Raw genomic sequence first — 23,486 nt, forward strand, 5'->3', positions numbered from 1 at the left:
AAATATATTACTTTTATTATTTGTTTTTACTGTCACTGGCTAAAAAAAACTTTAAGGAAGTTGGCTAAAGCATTAACTGTATTCTTTCTTTAGAGTGATTGTATCACTTACATTAAAATTGTAAGCAGTTGTCTGGTTTGGTGTAGTGGGGGTTTTTCATGTCATTTTCTGAGCTATCAACAGTGCTCTTCAAGAAGTGTTGTAAGACCTGTTAAAATGTCATTGACAACATGTAAAGTCTCTGTGTGTATGTATAGTTAAAACATGATATTAGTGTGCTCAGAATTACTGTGCACTTCTAGAAAAAAACTTTCTTTGAATAGCATTCTCGTGAAGTAGGTTCTAAATAGAAGTCCTAGGGATGGGGTTGGAGATGTAAAAGGGGCATTCAACTGGAATGTGACTGTCTTTTTTTCCTTTCTTTTAAATGCTATCCAGTATGAATGCAAATCTGTTTCCACTTTATCTTTTGTCATTTGCTTCTTGATCATATGCAGCAGCAACATAGGGGCTTTCATTCAGTTAATGCAGAATAAGGGTTTGTGTGTGCATATATGTTCATGTATGTGCATGGTTATGTAAATACACAGTCTGGGCTGAAGGGGGTCAGATATGTTATTTAAAGAATAAGACATTTATCATGTTCAAATCTTCAAAGCCACAAACATATTTCATTTCATTAAGTTAATTATTAATAATCAAACTATTAAAAGACTATTAAAGTCATTGGTGACCTGAGTGTATGTGAACATGAAGAAATGGGAAAAAAGCCTAATGCAGCCCATACAGGAGTTCAGGTTCCAGAGTTCAGTGTTTCTGAAGATGTATTTGCCTCTGATAATAACAGCAACAACAAAATCTTTCTATTAAGTTTGGGAACAGATTCTTTTTTTTGTTTTAGTTGCGGCTTTATAAGTTTTATCCAGGTGTTAAAGCTTGTGTACAAAGTAATTTCTCCTATTTCATGCTGTCTTCAAATTTGGTAGATACCTTTTTGTCTCAGGAATTGTTTTGGAGCTATTGCATACTTTTTTCCAGAGTTTAAATTCCTTCTGCTTAATGAATCAATGTTTTTGAAGGATTAAGTAATTTTTCCTCAGATCTGTCATTATCTCTTGTAATTGAGTCTTAAGCCACCGGCTAGAGCTGAAGAGGTGGAGTTTGCCAGGTACGGTTGGGTGGTGCTCTGGCAGAGCTCTGAATTTTCCATGTTCTCTTCTCACAGTGGCTGTAGTACCACTGTACACCATCCCTATTTTATTTACTTTATTCCACAACAGTCCCAGCTTTTTAGCTCCATTTTATCCATTTTAGGTTTAGTTTTGCTTGAAGATCCCAGTTCACGTCTAAGTGTAGGTATTCCAATATATGGTATTATTTTAGGAGATAATTTTGCTTGCTGGTGAGACCAGTAGTGCTTTAAGGGTGTAGAGTTTAGTCAGTCTAGCACTGTTCCTGTACGTGCTTCTGATCATAAACATATGCTTGCCTTCCAGTAAAAGAAGTAACAGAACGAGTAATCAAAGGTGTGAAAGAGTGAATGTCCTGCAGATTAAAATACCCAGTTGGACACAAAGTACAGAAATGGGTAATTGGAGCAGGATAAGGAGTGCCAGGAACATGATATGCTACCTAGCTGGAAAAGATCACGTGCAACAAAGTTCAGTGCAACAAGAAAGTCTAGAGAAAAAAAAAATAGAGAGGCAGAAGCTAGGACTGGGACTTCCTATGGACTATATCCAAAAATGACAAGAGGAAAGATATTTGAGTGGAGGATTTACTGAAGGTTGGATAATGTAATTTAAAAAAACAAGTGTAACGGGCCCCACTGATCAGTGGACAAAAAATTCTTTTGAGGAAATATGGATAGTACAGACCCAATGTAACCAGCATCAGGTATGTAATTTTGGGGTGTTAAACTTTTTTGCTTTGTTTAAACAGCAGTATATTTATTTTAAAACAGACAGAAGAAATATCTTACCAGAAGAAAATTTAATTTGATGAAAAGGCAGTTGAAAATGACTAACACACACCTGCTTTTTTTATTTTGTAAATTGGCAAATATCAAGCCAGTTCTCAGCAGCAAGAAAGCTATTCACAAATCTTTACTTGTTGAAACATTAATTTTGCTAGATTCTTCTGTTCTCTGAGCTAACATGTCCCAAACATATTCTACACTTGCATCACAGACATAGCAGTCTGGATAAAATTTGTGGAGCTGGAACATGACAATTACTCTGAGTAACTGGAGCATGGAATACAGATCAGCTTGAGTCAGAAAACTCTTTGTGCTTCCCCCACTTTGGTGGATCCCTGAGCCTGCAAGTGTGCAGGCTGATGTCATACGCTGAGCAGCAGTCCCTGGGAGAGGAGCTTGACTGGGAAGTTTAGCCCTAGGAAATTAAAAGCTGCAGCAGAGGGGTTGCTGAGCTAAGCTGTGTCACGACGCTCTCAAAATGCGGTGCCTGTGTGCAGTCCTCAGACCCCTCAGCAGTGATAGCTCATGCTCCATCTATTACAAACAGAGACCTCCTTCAGAAGTGTAAGTTGTGATTTTAAATGTTTACATTTTTAGTTCCTGGATCTGCTTTCCTCAAGGTTCAGTGGCCTTTTCTTTTTTTCTTCTGTTACTTGTAGGCACATCTGAACTTTGTTTTCTTCCCTCTTCCAGTGTGATTTGCAGCTTTTGAGGCAGCTGTTCTGAGGAGGATTTGAATATATTAGTAGGGCTTAAAGACACTTTTCATGGTGACCTTTAAAATATCTCAAGCTGTGAACCAACTCTAGTCTGGAGTGGGGAGAACTCTTCAGCTTGAGATTTCAGAATAAATGAAGCACAGCACTTTTGTATGCTTCTCTGCATTTTATTGTGTAAAGTGATGTGAGTAGTGAATTAAAGTCTCATCTGCCTCTTTCTGAAAAGCTACTTGCTTAGGCAGTTGTGACTGAGTTGATGATTTGACTGTTCAAAAGATTTTCCTGTTCAGCTAAATGATAGCTTTTTATTAAAACATACTCTTAGCTGTGGGCTGGAGTTTAATTTAGCATGTACTGCCTAGGAGACTGTGGTACTTGCAGGCATCAATTGAAATTGCGACATGAAAAAGCCATTGTCTTTGGCAAAGCAGCTGACATGGCCTTTTTTTATGTTGCAATTAATTAAAAAATGGTTGTGAGCTGTTGTCATGTTCGAACAGTATTTTAACCCCCTCATATGTTTTTGAAAGTAAAAGTAAACCCCTGCCATTTTTCCTGTATCCTGTTTGTCTTTTGTGACTAAATGAAAGACACTCACTTTAAGCTTTGAGCTGAAGTAACATCCACATTTTGATGGATATTTTATGCCCACAAAGCTGCAGAGCTGCCAGGTTGGTATAGCATGAGTAGAATGCTACAGTGGTCTGCATGATGGAACTGCTCAGACAAAATTTTGGGTACTATTGTATTAAAGGAGTGTGTGCCTGTGTTCACACTAGAACTTGAATAAGCATGCATGTCAAAACTTGTCAGAGGGAAGCGTAGAAGTGTATGAAAGAAAACATTGTCCTCTTGGGAATGTTGGGAGGAAAACTACATCATTCAGTTTTAATTACACCTATTAACACTGCTCCCTGTTAAAGGCTTCGTGATGATGCCTTTGCTAAGCCTGTTTTTCAGGACTTTGTGTATGTTTCAAGTGAGCTGAGGTTTAAACTTGCTCCATAGAGTCCTATATTGTGATTAAGTAAAAAAGGTGATGGACAACACCAGGTTTCACTTGAGCAGAGAATGGCATAACCACTGAATGTGTTTAGTTAAAGGGATTGCAGAGTAGACAGTGAAAACAAGATAATACCAGCTTTTTATTTCAGGTCTCCAAGAAGTCAATTTTAATTGTTTTTTAACACATCTCTTTCATGATGCTGAAGTTGAAGAAATGGAACAATGATAATGAAAATTAGAAATGTGAATGTAGGTGAAATGGTAACCAAAGTTTTTCCTACAGTAAAAGCATTAAAAAAAAAGGGCAGAGGGGAGTGCAAACATTGTCTGAGTGGATAGCTCAGCAAATACTATTTGTATAATGCATTTGTATGCACTCAACAGTATGGAGATGGCTGAAGTAATTAGGAATAGGTGGTTTTGCCCCTTAGCAGTCTAAGGGCAAAAATGAGGACTGTTCAGAACAGTCTTAAAATGAGTAGCCTGTGGTATTGGAGAGTGGCACATCCTGTGGAAGATGCAGCTTTGTAGGGGTGAGACAATCTGTGTAATGCACTTATGGATTGTGCTGCCTGAAATAGGGGGAGAGTAGTTGATAGTGTAAAAGGGCAGAGTTGGTAGAATGAGGCAGCAGGGGCTGTGTCTGACTGAAGCAAACAAAATGCAAAGAATGAGTTTAAACAGCTACTTCCTCTTGGTTCTTGTAGGAAATGTCTTTAACATTAAGAAGATGAAGTATCAAGTACTGTGTGTAACCTGACTTTATGATGCTGAAATGGGTGGGGGTGTTTACAGGTGCAATGAATGGATAAAACAGAAAAGCAATGACTTGCACATGATCAGTGTCATACACATAGGGAATCGAAATTTAAAGCCAAGGAGTGCTGTCTGGCAGAAGAACTTTCCCAGGTGAACTTTGGTAAAGCTTCCTGTGTAAACTGGGTGTCATACCTTTATTACTTACTGGAATTACTTTCTTTCCTTTAACTGAGTCAGGAGTAGAGATGACACCACACTGTAGCCATGCTGCCTGATGTTTCAGGGAATTACCCTGAATACTTGACCAGGAAGTAGCTGGTAACCTGGTAAACCCAAGACACAGTTACAAGTCAAAATCTGTAGTTTTTTTCAGGGTGCCACTGCAGTCAGCTGCCAAGTTCTGAAGTGATGTGATTTTATACTAAGCAAGGGCTGTGATTAAAGAAGCATTAGGCAAAGTAGGTCTTCAGCCTCTAGGTATTCAGAGCTGGCAAGCTTTACTTAAATTTAAATTTAAGCTCAAAAAGTACTCGGGTTCATCTGTGTTGCATTATTATGACCCTTCATGCAAGGTATTGTAGGAAGTTTTTCAAGGTGTTTTAATTTTGGCTAAAACCTGTTTATGTCGCTGATTTAGAAGGCCTGGAGTTGCTGTTATTTCCTGCTTAAGAGGCATGCAAGGTCTTTCCTAAGTGTGTCCAGCTCTTCTCTGCATCTTTAAAATGCGCAGCAGATGTTGAGAAATCCCCTCACCCTCTTTCTCCACTCTGTAGTTAAATGCAGCTGAAATGGCACAAATACATACACTGAGGAGAGCCTGGGCCTCCTTAGAATGGGGACAGAAAGCTCTTGAAAGAGGTGATGTGAAATGATGATGGACCTGACAATTCAGAAACAGTGCTGGCCATACGTAAGCTAGGTGTAGCTTAAGTAAATTCCAATTAACTAATCCAAAGACAAGTAAACTCGGAGTAAACTGTATGGAAAAGTATCTTCTTTTCTGTGAACTGGGGGAAACTTTGCTGTCTGGGATGTGAATGATCCAGGTGGGATGGTGGGTAGAGCACTTTCATTGGGATGGGAACTCACAGCTCACAGAACTGTGGAATCATTTAGGTTGAAAAGGACTTCAAGATAGAATCCAACTGTTAACCCAGCACTTCCAAGTCCACCACTAAACCATGCCCTTAAGCACCATGTTTGTGTTCTTGTTCTCTTGTCATCATCTGTTTGGACAAATGACATGAATAATCAGTGTCACTTGTTCTGCAATGGGAAGGAGTGTGTGTGTGTGTCTTGAATGCAGTAAGATGTTACATTTTTAATAAATTACTTTCTGTATTTTTTTACATAGATTTCTGCCTTTAGAATTCTGTGTTCTTTTGCAACTTGTATTTTCTGAAGCCTGGCAATCAGCCCAGATGCTGCCGAATCTTCCATTCTGGATGGAGAGGGCTCATTTTGTTCTTGGTGATTTAAACTCTTGAAAAGCTAGTCCTCCTCCACCATAGTCCTCTCAAATCTCTGCATTGTACACAGAAGATGTTACTATTTTGTTTCCTTGATAGCAAAGGGAGTTGAAATTATCAGATCTGGTGTTTCAACTGAGTTGCTGTAAAAGTTGAGGGGCTGGGCCAGTTCTGCATTATTCAAATAACCAAAAAATATCTGGAGAGGGGAAGTAGCAATTCATGATACATGGAGAGAATGGATTTCTTACAGTGGCTTTGCTGTGAAAAGAAGTGTGTTGTATAAGTCCACACTTAATGAAACCCTAGCTCATTAGAGAATAGACTGCACGGTGATTATTTCTATGAATGTTGGTAATTTTTTTGCATTAACACCTTGGATGTGAGATGAGGTCATTAAGCATGTAAGTGCAAGAGAAAAAAACCTTCTGAAATGTTCTGTCTTCTTATTAGTGCCTGACACCATGAAAATACCTATTTTTAAATTGTATATGAAGCATTTGACTCTTGCTTGTGTATTACTTGTGTAAACTACCTCTAAGGTCATATGTCATTTTACTAGAATAAAGAGCTGAATAATAAAATACAGCTTTATTCTGTAATTGTTGCTTGAATGGTGCAATATTTAGGAACTGTCTTTGAGCACTGGTTATCTAGAACAGTGGATTTGTTCCTACGTACGGTTTTCCCTGGTTGGGTCCCAAATCTGCACACAGCTTTGTTCCTCTATTTTGTTTAAAACTGGTCACAGCACTTAAGTTATACTTGAATAATTTTTTTATTCCTATGCCTTTTTTATTGGCATACTTCATTGCAGGTGAAAGATTGAATCATTAATCCAATGTAATTTATTTATTTTGATAATTTCATCTTAATTTGTTTAAATATCTTGTGTACACAGTGAGGAACTAGGAGAATTCATGGAGATGAAAGGTGCAAACAGCCCTGGGATCCTTGTACTGACCACGGGCCTCAGCAAACCTTTTATGCGTCTGGATAAATACCCCACGTTACTCAAAGAGCTTGAAAGGCACATGGAGGTATATCTTATCAGCATTTATGTTCCAGCTTAATGATGATTTGACAACAATTATTTTAAAGGTACATGTCAAACATGACGGGACCCAAAATTGCATTTGTTTGCTCTTCGGTCAGCCTTCAAAACTACAGGCTGCAGTGGTTTATGTAAAAGTCAGTGCAGTAAAACTTCCTGTAAAAGAAAAACATTTAAAGTAAACTATTCAGAGAAGCTAATCATCATCCCTGGAATAGTCTTACCAGGGTCTTTAGTTGACTTGACATTGAATGTGTCTACTGCACACTGCTTGAGGCCACTTTATCTTGCAGAGGGAGTGCTGCTTTTCACCTCAGTATGCCAAACACATTGGCAAAATAGTCCCTCTGCCTTCTAGTGAGTACTGTCCAAAAGTGATTTTTACAGGACAAGAAGGTGTTTGAGGACCTACTCAAACCTTTGCATTTTATAAGTTATATGTTTGGAGTGTGAAAAAAAGAGAGAAATAGAAAGTGTGTAGGTCTTGTCACACAGATTGGTTTCTCAGCCAGTGACAGCAGAATGTGCTAGATAGTCGGTAGGAAATCACCTTTGTGACAAAGCTAACTCGCTAAAAAAAACTCTGTTAACACTTTCCTCTTGGGAATTCAAAATCTCTTACCCACTAGGTCTTGTAAAACTTCTTTGGCTCTATTTTAAGTATAACTAGGATTGTGCTAAGTAACTGCAGTTTTACTACAAGCCAGACCCACCAGTGTTTAATATAAGGAGGCCATGAAGAGACTAGATCAGTCTACAACTTCAATTTTACAAAATTGTTTATTTGGTTTTAGTTAAGCCTCTAATAGTTTTTAAAATTAATTTTGCTAGAACTGAACCTTTTATGTATGTTTTCTCCATTTTTTTTAGGATTATCATCCAGATCGTCCAGATATTCAAAAATCCATGACTGCCTTCAAAAATCTTTCTGTAAGAGTGATAAAAGAATAGATTATATATTTTAAGTAGAATGCTTTCTAATTACATCTTTCTCTATTGCTTAAAAAAGTGAAGCTTTTTCATGAATATGTAATAAATTTTTAAAAGCCTGGAAATCAATGCTGGATGTAGGCACAGCTAAGGATGGTCATTTGCTGGGGAGTTGTAGTAAGTAGACTATTGGGATAAGAGTTGTGCAAAGTATTCTGCACCTCTTTGTCTGCCCTCTCATCATACTTCATCTCCCTTTCTACTAGTGCTTGCATGGCTAGTGTCCTGAAGAAGGGCTTCTTTACAACAAATGAGTACATGTTCTGATTTTTTTCTATGTGCCATTCCTTCTTAGGGAATGGCATTGGATTTAAGAGAGGTTGAAGAGAAAAGTGCTAGTGAAGTTCAGAAGATAAAAAACTTCTAGTAATAATTGGAACAGGAAGCCTAATGTGAACAGATAAGCTGCTACTGTCTTTACAAAAAAAAAAAAGAAAAAAAAAAAGAAAAAGTATGCCTCAACTGCAACAAGCAATGATTAATGCAGTCTCAGTTACAAGAAACTTAATGTGTTTTGCTTCCTTTTAGGAATGTGTACTGATGATAACCCAGCATTTTTTATTTTTTAAATCAGAAATTTAGTGGTATCAGTGTTCAGAAGAGGCTTGTGGATTACATCCTGTTGGGTGCTATAAAAGCAAGAGGAAACAATTCTGTTGAGGAAAAATTCAAAAAACAGAAGTAGAATAGGTTGGAGTTACTTAATAAAAGTAGGAACGCAAGGTTATAAACACTCAGGTTTGCAGAGGTGGCATGTCTCTTCTTACTGAAAGAAGATGCTTTGTTGTATAGATATCTGTTTCTGACAGCTATGTTAATCTTGGCTGCTGAGCATGTCCATTTTTGGTTAGTCATCCAAAATTTGAAGTATAAAGGAAGGAGAAAATTGACTAACAGAGCTATAATTGAATTTGGAATGGTAATTGAAGTCAATGTATTGAAAAGCCATAATATTTAATTTACTAAAACTAGTTTATAAAAAATATTGGTAACAGTCATCTAAATGAAAATGCTTCCAGTAAGGTGCTGTCTTCTGTGTATTACAAGCACAGCAGCAGTAAATACAACTGTAGTGGTATTTGTACCCTTAAACTATTCCAGATTGGTAGAGATTATAGAAATGATGTTTTTCCCTATGTTTTTTAGGCACAATGTCAAGAAGTACGGAAACGGAAAGAACTTGAACTGCAAATACTGACAGAAGCTATTCGTTGTTGGGAGGGAGAGGACATCAAAACACTTGGCAATGTGATTTACATGTCCCAAGTCATGATTCAGTGTGCTGGAAGTGAGGTAATGTCCTTTTCATCTTCACTGTCACTCCTCCAATTTTGAATAAAATGCATTATAATCATTATACAACAGAAAGAGAGTGCTTCAGAGATGGTAATCTAAGCTAAAGTCTTTGTGTTGATTTAAGGCATTTTTTACAAAACCTGAAATAAAATTAATTGAAGATGGATGGTCTCTTCTGTAAAATTTACTGAAAAGTGACAACAGCAGTTATAAATATTGCAAGATGATTTTTGCAGGGCTTTTTTCAGAGGGTGTAATTGAACAAGATTTTCTATGTGTTGTTGTATTACAGGATCATCGTGCATAGCAGTTATTATAGTGTGTTTTAAATAAAAAAAGGTTTAAAGTTTTAGGCTGTAAGGTGTCTGAGACAAATTCTTTTTTGGCTGTTATGGGCACATTGCTCAAGTAGTAAATTTTGAAATACAAACTTGAGTACCAAATGCTCATTGAGAAATAGAATAAGAAGATACATTAGAAAGTTACAAGTGACAAAGTGGGGTGATTTTCTTTTTCCTAACCAAAGAAGCAAATAAAACGTAAAGAAAAACTTGTCCTACCAGAACTAATGTTAAAATAATCTGAAAAGCAAATGCCAACAGAAAGGCAATGTTATACAGGTTGCTGACATGTTTTTCTTGCTTGTTGTTCTGAAAAATCAATGAGGCTTTGAAACTGATGAGGACTTTTGAATTGCAACCTCATTCAGTCCATTTCCTCCCTTAGAACAAAGAGGTCCATAAAGTGTTTATGCAGTTGAATATTTAGAAGGTAGTCACTTGATATTTTTCTCTCAGATATTTTGTTAGGTGTTAAAGTAAATAAATAGATAGTGCATCTTCTGCAGTCATGTCTCTTTTTGAAGCCAGCAGAACCAATCACCATCCCCCACTCTCATTATGAGGTAAAATGTCAAATGTAATGGACTTCTAGAAGTTTCTGTTTAGCATTGCAGCTTTTTGGCAAAATACAGGACAGCTTCATTTGTGCAGCAGCAACTGGGTTTGGTTTTTTCTTTCTAAAAATGATATCAACATTTGCAAATGTTTACCTAAAAACATTAAAACCTGCTAAAGAAGTGTAATTTTGCAAAGATGCTTGAAATTAGGACGGTGGCTTTGTCAGTTGATATATGATGTTGTCATTCAAATACTACACTTCAATGCTTCTCCCTTTTGTTGTCTGTAGCAGTAGATTCAGAGTAAACTTATCCTCCTTCCTTAAAATACCCCAAAACAAAACCACAATGGATGAAACCATACATGAAACCAGAAAATTAAAACCAGAACAAAGCAGTGAGTGCTTTTGTTGTGACTATACTAATTATTCCTTTGCTTTTTCTACTTCTGGGCACAATCCAGTGTTTAAAAATCTGATCTCCAATTTGAGAGACCACAGTCTTGAAATTACTGTAACAGTATCCATCTAAATTATAGGAAGAAATAGATCCACTATGTAATTCTGGTTTTACTGAAATTGGCCACACAGTTGTTATCATATTAAGCAAGGTCAGTATTTCACCCAGACTATAAAATTCCTGTTTTAAAATACAAGGCTGTAGTCGGCTGGAAAAAGTATAGGCATGTTAGTAGCATTTTTCAAATAGAAAATAAGTAATTGTCTTCTTCTTACCTTTTTTTTTTAATTTTCTTTTTTCTCCCTAAATACAATGGAGAAATAGTTTTGCACTGAGCAAATATTTGTGGAGTAATCATCCAGTTAAAGTGCTGATAGCTTTTAGTAATAGAAAAATGGGAGAAGGGACTTGTGATAGTGTATTTACTTTTTCATTTTCTTCTTTTAACAAGGAAAAGAATGAAAGATATCTTCTTCTCTTCCCTAACATTTTGCTAATGTTGTCTGCCAGCCCAAGAATGAGTGGGTTTATATATCAGGTAAGGTAATACATTTATATATGTGTAAAAATGTGTTGGGTGTTGTGTTCTTTCCAAATGATACTTCATAGTAAACTTGGAAGGATTATTAAACTTTTGCATTTATAAAGATAAAAGGTAATATCTGCAATAAGAAGTGGTCATCTGTCTTATGAAATTCTGGCCTAGAAGCCCAGGGTTTGATTTTCTTTGTAGCTGTGACTATCACCAAGGAGACATTGGGTTTTTTACCTTGTTAGTAGTAGCTGATGACAGGAAGTATTGGTAGCATTTTAAATCTGTGTGGGAAACCAATGTTGCTGCATAGGTTTGTTAGTGCTCTTTGACTGCTGTTTGAGACTTAACAAAATTGCACAGCCCCCTTAAGCTTTCATTAGTGTGAATTAGGCTGTTACCATTAGTTTGTTTAGATGCATCCACATTAGTGTTTTATCTTGGAATCAGTGGCACACTTTAAAAATGCATCTTTTAGTTTTTTCTGTTTAATGAGCACTGAGTCACAGTTGTTTTGGGGCTCACAGACTAGAGTCCATCTGGATGAAGTTGAAGTGGAAGGCATGCCCCAAATGTACACTTGATATGCTCTAACTGTGGGAAAAGATCAAGTACATGGAGTGACATTCAGTCACTGGCCCCAGCCTCGGGCTCCCCAGAGTAACACCACCTGGAATGCATACAAGGTGGCCCTAGGGACCTTAGCACCAGGTATTTCACTTCAAATATCCTCTACTCACAGCTGGTAGACAGTCTTTGAGCTCTCTCCCAAGTTTCCTAGCTGAGTACTTGCAGCTGTTGTCCCACAGACCTGTTCCAGAGGTGGAGCTACTGCTGTAGTGCAAGGGGTGCCATTTGTCTTGGCTCCTCTGTAGCTCTGGGCTGGGTTTATAAAAGCACTTGCATCTTGGGTATATGGTTTCAAAGACTCCTGAGAGAGGCACATGTGCAATCCATGACTTCCGAAGTCTTGTAAATGTTCCAAGTAATTCCACGTGGGTTTGGGGCATCACAGTAAAATACCAAAAAACAGGGAAAAATTGCAACAAAGTTCTAGAAAAACTTTGTTTTTGTAAAAACAAAAAAATTGCAACAAAGAGATTTCACCTACTAGAAATGCTTCTGTAAAACAGACACTTGAACAGCTCATTCCTTTCTCCTGAGCAGTGATTTGCCTGCTTCAAAGGAATGCTGAAGGTTGGTCATTCAGTGTTCCTATGTGATCAACCACAGTCAGTCACAAAAATGTGACTTTTTTTAAATTAAGAGCAATTAAATTCCAAAATTTGTGTTTGGATTCGTACCTTACCTGCCAGAATTGTGGATGGATTTGTCTGAAATGCTGCTGCTTTAGGTGGTTCAAGTGGACAGTCAAGTTTGTTAACTTTGTGGCACTTCTAATTATCCCATTGTTGATGGAAAAATGTAGTAGAAAAGACAAGTTAGTTCTGTGTTCCAAGTGGCACAGTCAGAATTTCTGGTGAGAATAGCTAGCTTCTTCTGTACTGATTACAAAGCAGCTGACTGGAAATTTAGTATGTTAACAAGCAGCATGAAATTAAACATTCTGTCTAAAAAGCTTTATTTTTCCTCTCCTATCACTTGCATTTCTTCTTTCCACACACTTTATCCCCTAGATGTACAGCATTGTTCAGTAAATAAATAAGCCATTGTCTGTGATTTGTCTTCAGTTTCTGCTCAGAATGGCCACAACCCTTTCTTGATGTTCACTATCCAACCACCCCTTGAAAGCAAAACTCTGAATTTCCTCACAGCCTCATGTGTAATAGTCCCAGCACTGAGAATGTCCCAGATTTCAATGACTACATGCTCACAGCAAGGTGAAATTATTTCATCACTGTTTGTGTCTGAGGCACTTGATCAGAGCCCCTGTCTAGAGTGCATAATGTGAACCTCCTGGACCTTTTTTCTGAGGTTCACGTCTCAGAACTGGGATGGATATGGGCAGAAGATGATGCAGTTCTCCCAGTCATTCTCAGGGAAATTATGCCATTGGAGGCATCATCCTACATTACACCTTCCCTGCATTTTTGAATAGCCCACTTGTTTTCAGGCTTCAGATTTTCTTGTTGATAGTGTTGATATCTACCACAGGAGCTAATGGGAAGAACTTCTAGCAGGGGTAAGCTGAAGTCACAAGGAGCAAGGACCATACTTCTTAGGAGGGCTTCGTGATTGTTTGTTAAAAGAAGGGAAATATAGATTATTCACAAGTTCACTTCAGTGTTATGTTTTGCTGACTGTGTTCTTTTTCTTGCCATGTGGTTCAGGTGATCTCTGTCTCCAGTGTACCCCTATATTGCCTCCCCACCGGTGTCAGCAGTTCTTACACATCTCTCTTGTTGTGGTTTTATGCTGTGTTATTCATGAATCAGCAAGCATAGGAAAAAAGGGAAAAGAGCAGATTTTAGCTTCATTATGTAGTGCACATGGCCACCATGTTTCCTTCAGTGGGGAAGCTGCCACAAGAGAAACTCCTCTTTTCTCTTTGGTATCTTGGGCCTGAGCATGCTGTGCCTACAGAATACCAACTGATTTTTCATTTTCAAGCTTCTAAGAAACCTTTGTCCATTCTGCTGTCTTTAGGAAAGAGGAAAACATAAAGTTTGTTTTTATTCTTTTTGCTATGTTGGAGCCAAAATTCCACAGTACATAGCATTTGTGCTTTTGCCAGTATTTGCTGAATAGTGTTTCTGTGCAGGAGAATACACAGTGTCTTAAAGAACTTTTCTTGAAGTTTCATTTTCAGTAAAGCCTTTCATCCCACAAATACTCAATTTTATTTATTCTTCTGTGTTTCTAAAGGGTCAAAAAGTTATCCTAAACTGACTTTTTTTTCCTGCTTGAATGGGTTTAAAATGGGATTTCCTGCAAAATTAGTATATTCTTCTGAAGAAAACTTACAAATTTGAAGGTGTTCACTTCTTTTTTTTTTTTTTTCCCTCAAAGTATTTCCGTGGGGGAATTTAGTAGAGGTTTTATTAGAGAAATAAATCTAATATTTATTAGTAAATAATTGATGCATTTATTTAGTGAAATACTCCCTTATAAATTTACTTGTTCTACAGACCTTATTCTGGGAGCTAATAAGGCAGTTTGCAAACAAATGTGCTTAAATAAGAGTCACTGTTGCCTCCAGTCATGTAATATGATCCTGAAGGTCTCAGTTTCAAGAACCCAAGACTGAGGAATGATCACTATTGTATTTGTATGGATTTTTTAATGTTTTAAACCCCTTGGGGTGTATGTGTTCAATTTACTGTGAATGTCTTTTTTCAGAGCTTAAAGTTAGTATTTTCTTTAATTGGTAATGCTTTTATGTATTTTGTATTTTATGTTGATGTTACCATCTTTTTTCTTTTTAAGGGAAAACTGCCTATGACAGGAATGACTATTACAAAGCTAGAAGACAGTGAAAACCATAAAAATGCATTTGAAATATCAGGTATTGCCCATCAGTATTTTTTTTTATTAGCTGTTCCAGGATACACTGTTTCAAACATCAAATGCTTATTTTGAACAGAGGAAAAAACTTTTTTTATGGTGAGGGTGACCAAGCACTGGCACAGGGTGCCTGGGGAGATGACTGTCCTTGGAGGTACTGGAAACCATCCTGGCCATGATCCCAGGCAACCAGCTCCAGGTGTCTGTGCTTGCGCACTGGGGATTGTGACCTACAGAGGTCCCTTACAGCCTTAGCCATCCTGTGGTTATACAGATTTTGTAACGCAGCTACCCAGAGCCTCACTTGAAGGTTGTTTTTTACTGCTTCTCTTAAGCAGTTAATGAGCTCTTTGCATGGGATTCATCCTGGAATTTCTGCTTTTTAATGAATGGAAGCAGTAGCCTTGAAGAAGCCCTTTTTTGATGAAGCAGCTCCAAGTACACTATTTACTGAAAGAATAGGAATTTGAGAGGCTCTGGAAAAGCTTTGAGCAAGAGTTTTCTTCTAGAAATTTTCCACTTCTTTCTGAGAAAAGGAGATGCTTCTTTAGCATCTCTGATGATAATGACTGTTCCCATTGTGCTTATAGGTAATTTCTATCTGTTTAGTCATTAATTTCATAATGTATGTCCTGAGACAATTTAAAGGACAGTGCAGGGTCCCCATGGTGGAGTTTTGTATCTTCAATACGAATCTTCCTGGATCAGTTCTTCATCCAAGCAGGTTGCATTTAAAGAAACTAATTTTGACTGTCTCAAGTATGATATCAATGCCATGAGTCACAGGGGAAGAAAATGTTTGCAGTAATAGCTATGAAGCTGCCCTCAAGGGGAATGTGATGGATTAAATGGTGTTAAATGGTTATGTGTGGTGCAGAAGTGAAAGTTACCTTTGGTTGAGATGACATTCCCAAGTGACTTTCACCTTAGCTTTAATTTTGTGCCTTCTTCTGAGAGAAGACTGGTGAACTCTTATTTTATGACTTTTCCTGAGTTGTAGTGTACAGACTCAAGAATGACATTTTGGCCTATGTGCTGGCCTTGCTGGGGAGGATGGAGAAGCATAAGGCTAGTAGATGAGCCTGTCTCCTACTTTTTGTCATTTAAGGTTTAATTAGAGCTAGGGGAAAAAAGTAGTACTCCTGTGCTAGGCTAAGAATAAATACATGGAGGCCATGTGTGTTACAACCTGGAAATTGGGATGCTGTTGTACTGAAAATATGATTTAAATTTTTGCTTAGTATTGAGAGGACATAATGTTTCAGGAAATGACTGTCTTTTTTCATCATGTCAGATCAACTAAACTGTTTTTTTTTCGTTTCCTCTGTCTTTTTGGTTTCCATCACCTAGGAAATATGATTGAAAGGATATTAGTATCTTGTAACAACCAACAAGATTTGCATGAATGGGTGGATCACCTGCAGAAGCAAACCAAAGTCACAACTGTTGGGAATCCCACCATTAAACCTCACTCTGTGCCATCTCACACGGTAAGAAATGAATGAGCAGAATTAGGTTCTAATTAGGTATTCTGGCAAATATAACACCATGGAAAGACTTTTCTTTTAGCCATTAGTAACAAAAACTGAATTTTGTCACTGTAGTTTAATAGGTAAAAAGATAATTCTGATTTTAATTGTGTGAACAAAGAATAAAATGCTTAAAACTCAGTGTAACACTTAAATGGGGTGAAAAAAGTTCATCATCATAACTTTTTCTGTTTTGACCTAGTGCATACATCACCATTTTTTAAGTATACTTAGAACAGTAGGTTGTAATTGGTGATGTACTTGACAGGCTGTGGAGAAACAGTAATTTCTTTTGGGTTCTGCATTTGAATTGTTGGATATGAATGGTTCTAAATTTAGCTCCACCCTTAGTGGTGAGAGAAGTGGGAGCAAGGCTGTTCTATCTTTATCTTGTACTCTGTATGTGGTAGACAATAAAAAAATTTAAGCTCCTTTTTTCCAAAAAATAATTTAGTGTAAAATTTTTCAAAGGCCAGCTGTAATAAACAGAAATATAGCAAGTGGGATTATTTCACCAGTCCTTGATGACACTATGTCTCCATTATGATAATATGCCTTCTTTCCTTTCCCATCATGTTTGACAGCTTCCTTCCCACCCAGTGACTCCCTCCAGCAAGCATTCAGACAGCAAGCCAATACCACTGACTCCTGCCTACCACACTCTCCCTCATCCCTCACATCATGGGACTCCACATACCACAATAAACTGGGGACCGCTGGAACCCCCCAAAACGCCCAAGCCTTGGAGCCTGAGCTGCCTGCGGCCCGCACCTCCGCTACGGCCTTCAGCAGCTCTTTGCTACAAAGAGGTGAGGTGCAGCGGCCAAGAAACAAGACAGTGTGGCAGGCCTTCAATAGGAAGTTGTAAATTTTTTATGGTGGCTGTGTGTATGTGACTTTCCTTTAATTTTGTAAATCTCGTAAACAACAGGGAAAAAGTGAGAGTTGATCTGCAGTGCAAGATTTGTATTGAAACTTGGCTGCTGTGAGAGATTCTTCTGTTTGGCTGTTTCACTTTGGCTGTACTATATGCTTATTTTGTAATTTAACTTGAAATTCTTTTATGTTTTCATGTGTAGGCCACTAAATTCTCCAATGTATTAAAATTTCAATCATCTTTATAGTGTTTAGCATACAATAATGTCCAAAACCTTTCTTTATCAACTTTGGTAGGTCCTGCTCAATCACCTTTTTATTTTCTTCTGTATTTTCACAGAAGATGTACTGTATCCTTAAGGTAAAAGGTAGAGCAGCATCTTCCTTTTGTACCTGAAACTTAGTATTGTTCCTGTAAATTACTATGATCACATTTTAAGTAGAAATGCTACTGGATTTGTTGTTTCTTTGTGGTTTTTATTTGTTTGTTGTGTTGGTTTTTGGTTTTATTTCCTGTAGACCTCTGTAAAAGCAAACGTAAACTTTCACAGATTTTGGCTTTGAAAGCTATTGTACCTGCCAAGCTTCCTTGTTAGGTCCTTTTTTACTTGCTTCCCACTAGACAAGTGAAATGGGTTGTCTCTTCAACTGTTCAGGAAAAAGACCTGTTAATGTACTCCTGCCTCTTCTCTTCACTCTAGATCCCAAACAGGCTGAATGCCTTTGCAGCAGGTTTTATGCATATTTCTCTTAATAGAACAGATAAAATACCTGGCTGTGTGTGTAGTTGGAGGAAGGGTATAGAGGAAATCAGCCAATTCAAGTGAATTGAACATGGCAAAAAATACTAGTAAACTGAATTTTGGTGCTGTTAAAAGGTTTTTAGTTAGTAATTCCTGTATGCATCTTAGAAGTTAAATTCTTGAAATGCTGTCTAGAAGCTCTACTTTTTATTTTTCTTAGAAGTTAAATTCTTGAAATGCTGTCTAGAAGCTCTACTTTTTATTTTTCCTATACAGGATCTCAGTAAAAGCCCTAAAACCATGAAAAAGCTGCTTCCCAAACGCAAGCCAGAGCGGAAGCCATCGGATGAAGAGTTTGCACTGAGAAAAAGTAAGACAGACTTAAACAAATATCTGCATAATACAAAGGGTGGAATTAACATCAGTTTAAATTCCGTAAAAGTTAGGTGTACAGTGTAAGCAAGTCACCTGGTTTCCTCTCTCATGTCAGGGCAGAGGGGTAGTTATCTCCAGAGGATGATTTGTTATAGTCATCTTATGCTATGATGGCATTTGTAGAGCTTTACTGATTGCTACAGTGGATGTCTGCTTGTGAAGTGCCTACTTCTGCTTGCTACAGAAGGAAGAGAGGTTCACTAGAGAGCCAGGTGAAGTTCAGTGAGGTAAACCTGTCTTTTAGTACTGTAAACAAGGTGAAGATACTAAACCACTCTTGCAGAATACTTTGTAGCGGTGTTCTTGGTCTTAGTAGGAGCTTCTGTTGTCTTGGGTGCTGGAAAGCTGGTTATTGCTGCTGACTTGAAGACAAGTTGCTTTCACAATCCTTCTAGGAACCAACAGTCTTCTCTTATATCTTGTAAATAAAGTCATTTGCTCATGTCTGTATCAAAATAAATTGCAGATATTCAGGCTGCCTGAAGTGTGAAGAAAAACACTGATGTGAGAGAATGTACAGACAGAGAGAGGTCAAAATCTGGATGCTGGGATAATTTGAAGTGGAGGGAGCATTAATGTTAATCAAGCAAACACAGTATTCACTTACTTGTCAGTGTTGCTGTAATTCTTCCTTAGAAATGTGTGTGAATGAATAATCTGATTACTTGTATCAATAAAAGACAGGCTGTTGGACAGATTTTTGCTATAGCTTTTGCTTCTCTGTCTATCCTTTGCTCATGGGCTTTTTAAGATAGTGTGTGCCATGAGTGTTCAGTGCATGAAGTGTGTTATTGTGGCAGTTGTCTCTCACAGGCTTATATGGAGTTGGAGAGAAAAAGCTTTTCCTCAGGGTGCTCTTGGTTTGTCTGAGGTGTTAGTCCTTCTGAATGTTCTGTGAATTTCATGTGGCAAAGGTTAAAGTAGTGAGTAGAATCAGAGAGTCATCAACAGAGTGATTCTCTGTTGATGGATGTGCAGGTGGATGTTGTAGTTCAGAATGTTTTATCCTTACAGTAAGGCATCTGTTTAGGAAAAATGAAAGCAGTGTAATACAATATCATTTCAGTTGTTGGAGAATGGAGATTCAGTAATTGCAATGATGATGATGAAGCTGTCAACTTGCAGGTTTAACAATTGTTAAAGAACACAATGGGAGGAGTTCAGGGTTTTTACTTGGGGGAAGGAAGGAGTCTGTAGCTTGCAAATACATTGTTCTACTCCTGATTTGATAACTTTTATTGAAACATATTTCTTGGTAGCTTTTAGTCAAAGAGTGTTTCTTACAGATTCTTGGTATTCATCTTCCCTAATCAGTAATTAGAAGCTTCTGTTAGCATTCCTTCAACTTTCTCTTTTTTTTTTTTTTTTTTTTTTTTTTTTTTTTTTTTTTTTGTGGAACTATAAAAGTTTCCCACTTCTATTGAACTTAAAGCATATTGATAGAGAGGTCTGGGTTTTGTTACTTCCCTTCTCAGGAATCCAGAGGATTTATGGGCTATGTTTTGAGAACTGCTGTATCAAATGAGCATTTCAACAGACAAAACAACTGAGATGTTTCAACTGACTGCCCTCAAAATGCTATTTCAGGAAGTAGTATTTGCCCTGCTACTGTAATTATATGGTGCTGCATTCTAACTAAAAAATCCAATTATTTTTCCTGCCTTCAAAGAGGGATAACCCATACTTTGGAGTTCCTGTATCTCTTAAGCTGTAGGAAAATTATATTGAGTCAAGATAATTTCTGCAGTAGCTAGCATTTGTCCCAACAAATGTTTGGAAAGTTGGCTTTGTTCTGGTGATAATAAATCACAAAACCCAACAGGATGCTTTGGCTGGCAGAGAATACAACTGCATTTTGATGTTGAAGGCTGCTCAGATTCATGTAGCAGGACATTTTCAAACCTAGCTGTATCACAGGTGAAAGGAGGAAAAATGCTTTTAAAACAACAAATTGTCTTTCCTTGCACATAGACTTCTGCTTTAATCTAAACTAATAATGGTAGAGGTAGAGGTTCACTCTGTTGTGAGTGAACAATTTGACACTATTTTTACTGAGTCACCCAATGAGATTTGCTGTGGAGCTTTACCTTTTGGAAAATGTTGCCATGTTAAGCTTGAATAGTTAAATTTGTTCAGTAGTGCTGTTTCTGTGTTGAAGTCTGAGTAGTTTAGGGTAGTCACTTTTCACAGATACGTGTACATGATAGCGGCATCTTACCTTCTGCATGCTGGACTGAAGTTATGCTGTTAATCCTGAGTTCTATTTTCAATGTTGAAAGTGCTGTTTCAGTGCTGTTGAAAGGGGTAAATTTGATTTTTATATATATATATATATATATATATATATATATATATATATATACAAACACACGTGTGTATATATATATATGCATACAAATGCAAAAAAGTTTTCAAGATATTTTCTGTGAATTAGTATTCTGTTTCTTGATTTCTTTGATTAAATAATGGAATAGTATGCATATTGAATTGTGTGTTTTATATAATAACTTGAGTATATAGGGGTTTTTCAGTAAAATGACTGCTTTAGAATGAGAGTCCTCACACTTCAAAACACATTCTATACAACATCAGATGCTCAGAAAATATCTTGAATGTGTGGGTGGTTACTTGGAATTGAATTATTTCTAAGCATTTCAAAATAGTATTTGTCTTTTTAAACTGTTACTTTTGTTCATTGAAGTTTGATTTTTAAAATGGTATGATTAAAATAATTTTAAAGGGTTGATTAGGCTGGACTTTGGACTCAACCAAACTGCACTGATTCATAAAGGCTTTTCTATATTAAGAAACATGCCCATGTTTAAAATTCTGTGTTTCCCATTGATTCTAGGTACAGCTGCTTTAGAAGAAGATGCTCAAATTCTTAAAGTCATAGAAGCATATTGCACAAGTGCCAAAACACGTCAAACATTAAATTCAAGTAAGTTAGTCATTTCTACCCATTTAAATACTTTCTAACTAAAACACAAATAAGATAGTTTGCAAAAGCAGGTGCTGTACATCCTCAGCCCTTTGCAAGTAACAAGCTGGACCTGCAAATAATAATAACCTGTTTCTGGTTTGACATCAGTGCCAGGTGTTTATGTATTGGATGCCAAGGACCATGGTTAAAGACTATAATTTTCAATATTTTGAAACAATCCAAAACAACAAAAACGCAAATGTAACTAGTTGTCATGGTTTAAAATTGTACTAAAGCTTTAACAATGAATAAGAGGCGTCTGAACTGAATATAACAGCTAATCAGTATGCTTTTGGATAAAATACAAGAAGCTGGTAAGTAGGAGGAATGAAGAAGTCATTGTAATTTTGGAGGACTGTATTTTTGTTGTGTTCTGTTCAGCAAAGACTTTGTCCATGGAAAAGTAACCTAGACCTATAAAAATTTCTTTAATTTTATTGCCACTAGTTGTTTTTAGTATTAATTACAAATTTTAATCCCATCTCATAATTTCAGGAGAAATTGTTCTCAGATGTGTGTTGCCTAAAGCCATTTTTAGTTTCTCAGATCAATACCTAGCATATTGAAAGCCTGTAACGTGCCTCTGGGGTCCTACTTCATTTAATCCAAATCAAGGTTGCCATGTGGAGTTCCTCTGTATTGTAAGTAAAACATTGCTCAAAGCAGGGGAGTCCACCAGCATGTGTTCCATTTACACAAGGAAGGAGAAAATGCTGTTGCGTTTGTTCCTTTTTGCACTGTTGAATACAAATTTAATTTGGAGATCCTTGGAACACAGTATAATGAATTTCAAGTACTTGGCTGGTTTTGCTGGAACTCGAAGTCTGGACATCATAACTTCTTGTCCACTAAAGCTATTTAAATTCTGCAATATTAATCACTCCTACTGCTGCCTACAGTGCTCTAGGCCCGTTTTGCTTCCAAGCGAAAGCACTTCGTGCTGACAGTTGAAGTCTTAAAACGCAATTGCAGACTTAGTTCTTGAATTTTCCTAATACATGTTTATTTGCTATTGCCACCTTGAAAAAAACACAGCTACTTTGTATTCCTATGTAACTTACAATGGGAATATGGCAGTTATATTAGACAGTAACAACAAAAGCCTTAATTTTAATTTTTCTGTCGTAATGAACTGTGTATTTCCAAGATCATGAAATCAGCTACTACTACAATTTTTTTATTAATACTAATCTTTCTATAGTCCTACAGTCATTAAAGTAGTGTGCTTAATTGGATAAAGGGAATAAATGAGTTCAAAGTTCTGAAGATATACTGTTGTTCCAAACAAAATCAAATTAGATGATTGCCATTTAAACACCTCAACGGTGATCTGTTATTTCCAAGGATAGCGTTACAAGAAATGGTTGGGAAAACATTTGCACTTGCACAGTAGTGTGTGTGTGTGCAGATATGAAGTGGATACAATTTTTTTTGCTTGCCTATTTATCCTGTCTATGTATATTTAAGAAATATACATAGTGCTGTGGGTATCATTGCATACATCAGAAGTCAGCAGCTTTTATTTGCTCCTAATTGCAGCAAGAAACAATTTTTTTATTGATTAGGCACACAGCTGCTTTGTTTAGAAAGTGTAATGTTGTCACCTAAGGCTAGGTTTCAGAAGGTCCATTTGTGAACTGGAAATGGGAAAAGAACCAATAAAGTTGGAATTGCTTCTGTTGGAGCAGTAGTCAGGGTAGAATAATAGAATGAGAGAGTTGCCTGCCATCTGTGAACTATGCTGGTTTTTACATACTCCATTCTTATCTCTCAGTTAATATTCTGCCTGTCCCTCACAGCACTCACTGGGCAATTCCCCTACTGCACCTTAATCTGCTGCTTTTGGCAGTGTCAGTACAGCAGCGCTATGGCACCAGTGCAAACTGGTAAGGTGTGGTATTAGAGGTAGCAGAGCAGCTTTTTATCAGTTGTTTGGGTGGGAAAAAGTGGGACTTAATTTGTGTAGGTAGATGGAAATGAAAGAGCAGAGTCTGACTTTCTTGTGCTTTTTGAACACTGAGCTTATTTTGCATTTCTGCATCAAATGAAGATTTAAAATTCTCTGCAATATCACGTGTATGGTGGCTCATAACATGGCCACTTACACGACTTCAGTCCTTGGATATTGTCAGCCCTTGAAAAATTAAAAAACTGTCCTTACTATGTTTGACCAATGGCCCTAGAGATCTAGAAGTATTTAGTTGGGGGGGTGGACTCAGATGTGTAGGAAGAGGTGTGTGAGGGGTCAGAATGGGCTAGGCTGTGTAACTGTTAGGCTCTTGTCCATATTTTTCTG

The 23,486-nt window shown here is 37.2% G+C and overlaps 1 protein-coding gene across 9 annotated transcripts in view; it reads left to right on the forward strand.

Moving 5' to 3' along the window:
• ARHGEF7 (Rho guanine nucleotide exchange factor 7) overlaps positions 1 to 23,486 on the forward strand; it is a 116,010-nt gene that overhangs the window by 75,242 nt on the left and 17,282 nt on the right. For all 9 annotated transcript variants that reach the window (XR_010995932.1, XM_068180166.1, XM_068180167.1 and 6 more), the window contains 9 exons: positions 6,832 to 6,970; positions 7,855 to 7,914; positions 9,121 to 9,267; positions 11,079 to 11,165; positions 14,547 to 14,625; positions 15,975 to 16,114; positions 16,738 to 16,962; positions 18,049 to 18,142; positions 21,059 to 21,148. Coding sequence is in view for 8 of the 9 variants with exons in the window: in XM_068180166.1 (XP_068036267.1) it covers positions 6,832 to 6,970; positions 7,855 to 7,914; positions 9,121 to 9,267; positions 11,079 to 11,165; positions 14,547 to 14,625; positions 15,975 to 16,114; positions 16,738 to 16,962; positions 18,049 to 18,142; positions 21,059 to 21,148 (1,061 nt within the window). In the remaining variant the exon portion in view is untranslated. The remainder of the gene's footprint in view (positions 1 to 6,831; positions 6,971 to 7,854; positions 7,915 to 9,120; positions 9,268 to 11,078; positions 11,166 to 14,546; positions 14,626 to 15,974; positions 16,115 to 16,737; positions 16,963 to 18,048; positions 18,143 to 21,058; positions 21,149 to 23,486) is intronic.

The sequence above is a fragment of the Anomalospiza imberbis genome, chromosome 2 (assembly GCF_031753505.1).
Source record: "Anomalospiza imberbis isolate Cuckoo-Finch-1a 21T00152 chromosome 2, ASM3175350v1, whole genome shotgun sequence".
Classification (NCBI taxonomy): Eukaryota; Metazoa; Chordata; class Aves; order Passeriformes; family Viduidae; genus Anomalospiza; species Anomalospiza imberbis.